Here is a 6,894-nt window from a genome sequence, read left to right as displayed (position 1 = left end):
CCCACCGACTAGCCTAGTGTTTGTTTTATAACTTACACGCCATCTATAGCAGAAGTAAAGTTCCGCAGTTGCACGTAAATATGTGCTGGTTTCCACTTAAGTTCCCAGAACGCCCGTGCCCTGTCCAGACCACTCCTCGTCCCTTTCTTAAGATTTTTTCTTTTCTGCGCGTATCGGGAGATATGCACGTCCATGGATGCGTCTTAAATTATGCGCACGCTGGCCCGAGAGACACGCGTATCTCCCTGATCTGGCACGCGTAAGGCTTTTAAAATCTACCCCTAAGATGCTACAGGACAAGCCACGTGGGAAAAATCTCTGCACATAAAGGGTGTTTGCCTTTATCCCCACCTTCTAAATACAAAGTCACCATGACATCACTTCCTATGGCATTACAAGTGCCCTTTACTCATACAAAACAGCTGGTACGGGGGCTTATTTGACTTTAAATCTGTAAAATAAAATATTAAAACACACTGCAAAACCCCTACACCTTAACTGATCTTTTAAAATGTCTCCAATGGAATCGCTCCTTGCAATGTCATTGATGGACACTTACATATATATATATATATATATATCTATATATAGATTATATATATGAGATATTTCATGAAAGAGCGGTGATGTTATCGTTGCCTTGGTTAGGCTTGATAACCTCAAGAGACTTAATTAAGGGTCATAATGACCTTTAACCCCTATATCTGGTTTTGAAGTGGCTGAGTGTGAAAGAGGGTATCTAGATCCTATTCCTAGCTTGTCCTTCACAGCCCTGTAGTCTGCTGACTCTCTGGGCCAACTTGTCACCTTCCTCCACGTCTCTGGCACAGTTGGTGGGGGCCGAGTTAGGGTATGGAGGAGGCTCTGTATGTGTGCTCATTGTTCTATGAACAACCTGACTGAATCCTACAATAGAAACAGGAGATCCCCCTCCTCCCATTCAGTGCTGGAGGCTCTTCTATCTACAAACAGGGGAGAAGGTATCGGGAGGAAAAGAAGAAGCCTGGATATAATGTCCAGCAAGTTCCAAGCAGCAGTCACAGCAATTCCTGGAAAAAAGCCCCATGTGTCCTCTTTTCCTGTTCCCTAGGCCTGGCCTGTGGGCTAAGCGTGGCTCACCTTACCCTGGACTTTCTGTTACCCTCAGGATATCTCCCTGCAGCAGGTAATGAGACCCCACCCAAAGTTCAAGCTTCCTCTGTTAATCAAAAAAGACTAAAGGTAAACAGGAACTTCCAATGTTGTCTAGGAACACAACTCCAAAACCTAAACAAGGCTATATAGGGTCAAATCTGTGAGAAGAGTGCAAGGCCAAGGGTGATAAGGGATGGTGCGAGACAGCTGTGCATATGGATCAGTCGGTAGATGTGGTCCCTCATGAGAGGCTTCTAAGAAAACTAAAAAGTCATGGGAGAGAAGGCAATGTCCTGTTGTGGACTGCAAATTGATTAAAAGCCAGGAACCAGAGAGTAAGATTAAATGTTCAGTTTTCTCAGTGGAGAAGTGTAAACAGTGGAGTGCCTCAGGGAACTGTACTGGGACCGTACTTTTTAATATATTTATAAATGGTCTGGAAAGGGGAGCAATGAGTGAGGTGATCAAATATGCAAATGATACAAAATTATTCCAAGTTGTTAAATCACAAGTGGCTTGTGAAAAATTGCAGGAGGACTTTGCGAGACTAGAAGATTGGGCATCCATATGGCAGATGAAATTTAATGTGGACAAGTGTAAACTGATGCACATGAGGAAAAGTGACCCACACTGTAGTTACACGATGTTCGGCTCTATATTAAGAATTACCACCCAGGAAAAGGGCATCTTAGTGAACAATACTTGAATTCCTCGACTCAGTGTAAAGTGGTGGTCAAAAAAGCAACCAGAATGTTAGGAATAATTAGGAAAGGAATAGAGAATAAAACAGTAAATGTCATAATGCCTCTGTATCGCTCCATGATAAATCCGCATTTGGAGTACTATCTGCGGTTCTGGTTATCTCACCTCATAAAACATACAGATGCACTGGAAAAAGTACAGAGAAGGGTGACCAAAATGGTAAAGGGGATGGGACAGCTCCCCTGTGAGGAAAGGCTAAAGAGGTTACGGCTGTTCAGCTTAAAGAAAAGACAACTGAGGGGGGCTATGATAGACAGATCTATAAAATCATGAGTGGAATAGAATGGGTAAATGTAAATTGGCTTTTACTCTTTCAAAAAAATAAAAAGACTAGGGGGGGGGGGGGCACTCCATGAAGTTAGTAAGTAGCACATTTAAGACAAATTGGGGAAAATTCTTTTTCACCCAACACACAATTAAGCTCTGGAATTCATTGCTAGAGGATGTGGTTAAGTTAGCATACATGGGTTTTAAAAAGGTTTGGACAAGCTCCTAGAGAAGTCCATACACTGTTATTAACTAAGTAGACTTACAGGTGAAGTTTCAAAGGAGGAACACACGTAAATGTAATATAATATTGTAGCAATTTTCAAAAGCCATTTATGCGGGTAAATCCTATGGACAATTAAATGACATATATTGTAGCAATTTTCAAAAGCCCACTTACACGGGCAAAGTGCATTTACATGTATAAAACCCAGTTTTCCACCTGTAAATGCTTTTGAAAATGAGGTCCTTAGGGAATAACTACTTATCACTGTGTGATAGCAATACAGGATCTATTTACTGTTTGATATCTTGCCAGGTACTTGTGACCTGGATTGGCTACTGTTGGAAACAGGATTCTGGGCTGGACAGACCCTTGGTCTGACCAGGTACAGCAATTATGTTATGCGAGACTGTTGGGTCACAGGACAGAGTTAGAGTGGCTGTGGGAGCTGCAGGCTTATGCTTGTTTCTAAGACAAACTGCAGTGAACGAGTTGTGCTTGTTCATGGAGAAAGAACTATTGTTGAGGATGAAAACAGGATTAACAGGATCGCACCTTGCCCAAAGCAAACAGAACGCAACTGACAAATCCATAGAGATCTCCCTGATGAATGAGGTAAAATTCAAACAACCCCAATACCACCTCAAACAAACCACCTACCAGTAAAACTGTAAGCGATAGGGTACAGAATGCTTTGCACCACCCCCATCCCTATCAGCAACCACCCAGGTAAAGAGCACTACTCCTTCCCTATCAGTAACCCCAGAGGTAAAGAGTGCTCTGCACCACCCACAGCTTTATCAGCTGCCACAGATGTAGGCAATGCTGGGCAGCACCCCATTCCTAGCAGCTGCTGCAAAGAAGGAATGCTCTGCACCAACCCATTCCCTATCAGCAGCACCACCCCCGCCCGCCATCAACGGCAACACTCTTCCCCAACAGCAACCGCAGAAGCAGACAGCACTCTGTACTACCCACAGTAACCTAACAGATAACTCTAAAGAAACACTGAAAAAAAGGTCAGCCAGCGAAGTTGCCAGGACATCTCCAAGTTCCCTTAGTACCCTCGGTTGTATCCCATCTGGCCCCATCGCCTTATCTACTTTTAAGTTTATTTAGCTCCTCACAAACACACTATTTTGAAAATAGACTGAGGTCTACCTCACTTCCAATCTTATTTGTGCTTGTTGTAGGTGGCCCTTCCACAGTGAACACTGGACAAAAATATTTGTTAAACAATTTTGCTTTTTACTCATCTGCCTCTACATATTCCTCCCCTTCACCTTTATGCCTCACATTGCCACTTTTGCACTTCCTTCTATGACTAACATATCTAAAAATAATCTTGTCCCCCATTTTACCCTATTTGCTATTTTTTCTTCTATTTGAATTTTTGCATTCAACTACTTTCCCAGCTTCTCTTAATTTTTCCAGATATCGTCGCCCGTCTTCCTCTTTCTGCAATCTCTTGTAGTTTATGAATGCTAATCTTTACTCCCTTACCTTTTCAGCTACTTCTTTAGAAAACCATAACGGCCCCTTTGTTTACTTTCCTAACAAAAAGATTAGTTGCCCTTATATCTCCTTTTAGTTTTGCCCACTGCCCTTCTACTTCCCCTAAGTTGATGAGGAAAAAGCAAAATTGCTTAACAAATATTCTCTTCAGTGTTCACTGTGGAAGGGCCTGGGTCAGGACTACATAAAGTAAAATTGAAAATGAAGTAATCCTCAATCAAACAGAGTGCATGACTTTTAATTATACAGTGAAAGCTCCAACACCCTGAGTTATTAAAGCCCACAGCGATCTCTTTATCCATACTGTGGAGGTGAGGGGGGTTCACTAGGAACCAAATCTCCAATGCCTTATTGTTAATGCCCAGACTGGGTCAGGTCACTAGACACCCACGATGATCTCATGTTTACTGTTCATGCTGTAGTGCTTCACCAAATGCTTACAGTGACCGCCTCATAGTTAATGTCCAAGATGTGATGGGTCACTAGAAGCACAATGTGACCTCCTTATGGTTACTATCCATTCTGTGGCAAGTTACTAGAAGCCCACAGTGACCTCTTCAATCTCATTACTATTATCCACGCTGCTCTTGCCATGCAGCTCCTTCAGATGACGCCGCAAACCTGGCTTGTGGGTGAAGTGTACATCACAATAGTTGCACTTATGGGGCTTAATGCCATTGTGAAGATTGAGGTGATCCTGCAATGTAGCATTCTGTGTGAAGGATTTGTGGCACACGGAGCACTGGAAAGGCTTGTAACCTGTGTGAACACGGCTGTGGCGGGTCAAATTGCTCTTCTGAGTGAAGACCTTACCACAGCGTAGGCAAAGGAAAAGCTTGTGCTCCCTCACATGGCTCATAAATGCCCCTAGATGCTGGAAGACAGTTTCGCACCGTGGACAACGGTAGGAACACTCTATCTCTGGCTCTCTCCTGGAGACTCCTGGCTGAACACCATTCCTACGCATCATCTCCATACCATGTCGACGCCGGATGGGGAAGCCATGGCGGAGTGAGGTGGTTTTCTTGTACTCCAAGCCCTGGATGTGGCGTTCTCCTGCAGCACTGCTCACTCTGGAGTCCATGACCTCATCATCATCATAGTAACCCTGCAGGTAGCTCCTGGTGATTTCCACAGCAGAGTTGATGAGAGACAAGGAGATCTTGGGTGAGGGACTAGGCACCACTGAGACATCTTTGTCTGCAGTCTCCAGCTTATAAGTGGGGTCTGAGTCCATGTCATTGTCTGAGGTGTCAGTCAGGGCCTGACCATTCTCACAATCTGGCATCCCTTCCTCAGACTGGGTTAGACCCTGTTGCACTATAGACACACTGTCCTCCTCAATTTTGGGTGCCAGGTAGCGGGAAACTGCTTGAGTACACTGCTCCACAATGTGGCCCATCCGCAGAAAACTGGCAGCTGCAAGGTAGCTGACCAGCTCTTGGGCAGGCACTTCCAAGGCTCCTGTGTAACAAGACAGCAGCAGCTTGCGTCCTACCCCAGGACACTGAGAGACAGAAACCACCAGCTCCCGTGAGCCATCTAACAAGAACTGGTCCCGAAGGAAGGGGGAGCAGGCAGCGAAGACCACACGGTGGCCATGCACGGCTGAACCATCAATTTGCACAGTCACATCACAAAAACGCTCCTGCTGCCGCAGTTGCTGCATCTCCTGCATTACTGAGTCACTGAAGCTTGGGAATCGAAAATGCAAGATATCAGAAGGCAACGGGGGCATTCTTGCATAACCTGTGGGGATGGGAAGAGAAATAAGAACAAAAAAAGATTACCAAGAACAATAAACGCATGTGCTTGTGGAGGACATAGCCAATCATGACTGAACAGTATTTCTAGAGCCAGTACTCTTATATACTACTCTTTGGGTCCCATGTGCTATATTTTATTGAGTGTTAACGAGTTTCCTACGTTTTGCTTTCTCAGATCTCTGGTTGAGTTTGTGGGTCCTTGTATTCTCCATCTCAAGATATTTCCAGCGCCTCTGAGGTCTGTATCTCAGGCTGTCTTTGGGTATATACTGGGTGCTTGTGTTCTGTATTTTCCACCAGTTTCTGGATGTTTCTAGAGTTCCCTGTATTTGACTCATGTCTACAGATATTTCTGGGGTCCTATGTTCTATATGTCCACATGATCTCCTAACATTTCTGGGGCCCTGTGCTCTGAATTTCCCTCCGGGTGTCTGGATATTTCTGGGGCCCCTATGGTTTCTATGTTCCTCCGGCTTTCAGGGTAATTCAGATGATCTCGCACTATCCCCCCCTTGCCCCTGAGATGCTATTCTCGTACGTCACTTACGTTCTTTACGTACCGCGTCACACCTCCTTCCCCGGTGGTGGTGCCCTCCACCCTGTGTCACGTAGTTCGCGTAGCGCACGCACGTTCGCGCCGCTAACCTGATTTCAGAGAGAAAGCTCTGCAAGATACCCAACTACACCCACTTGGCACTACTGGGACCCGGATGCCTCCGATGCCGCCCTTCTGCTCCGCCCGTATAATACGGGTTACGCCAGTCAGCTGAACTTCTCGCGGTGGCTTCGCCTAGAACTATAGTCGGCCTGGCCACGCTGACATTAGAGATCGGCGCTCCTCGCGCTGGTTTCGTCGGGAGCTGTAGTTTGCGTGGCTACGCTGACGTTAGTGAGTGCGCTCCTCCTGCGGGGTTCAGCGGGAGCTGTAGTTTCATCGATATCGCGCCGTGCAGCACTACGTTTCCCAGGCAGACCCGCGCTGTGCTTTGTGCGTTTTTGGTGGAGCGTGGAGAAGCCGTCGGGTTTCTGCTATTTAGCACCTGTGCATCGGCTTCCTTAGCGTGAGCGCCTAGCTCCTTCACCGACTCGGAGTCTTCCGCTGCCGGTGATGCTGGAGCTGGGAAGCCGGGCCCTGTTGCGGGAACAGGATCAGCGCAGGCGCCATTGGGGTATAGGGGGTGCCAACTTTCAATTGTGGAAATTCTGAATACTTGAACGCACAGGGTT

General features: G+C 46.0%; 1 protein-coding gene across 5 annotated transcripts; it reads right to left on the bottom strand.

Annotated features, from left to right (window-relative positions):
- Nucleotides 1-4,123: 4,123 nt before the first annotated feature.
- LOC115076190 (zinc finger and BTB domain-containing protein 26-like) lies at nt 4,124-6,672 on the bottom strand. 5 transcript variants are annotated; one of them, XM_029577358.1, is made up of 2 exons: nt 6,228-6,672; nt 4,124-5,650 (listed from the first exon to the last, which is right to left on the bottom strand). In XM_029577358.1, the coding sequence occupies exon 2, from the start codon at nt 5,637-5,639 to the stop codon at nt 4,437-4,439; it is 1,203 nt and encodes a 400-aa protein (XP_029433218.1). In that variant the 5' UTR covers nt 5,640-5,650; nt 6,228-6,672; the 3' UTR covers nt 4,124-4,436. The 5 variants fall into 5 exon arrangements, with proteins under 5 accessions (XP_029433218.1, XP_029433219.1, XP_029433220.1 ...); XM_029577359.1 differs by having other exon boundaries at nt 6,313-6,672; XM_029577360.1 differs by having other exon boundaries at nt 6,358-6,672.
- Nucleotides 6,673-6,894: the final 222 nt, after the last annotated feature.

Source organism: Rhinatrema bivittatum, chromosome 14 (genome assembly GCF_901001135.1).
Source record: "Rhinatrema bivittatum chromosome 14, aRhiBiv1.1, whole genome shotgun sequence".
Taxonomy (NCBI): domain Eukaryota; kingdom Metazoa; phylum Chordata; class Amphibia; order Gymnophiona; family Rhinatrematidae; genus Rhinatrema; species Rhinatrema bivittatum.
This window is presented reverse-complemented; position numbering and strand designations above follow the sequence as displayed.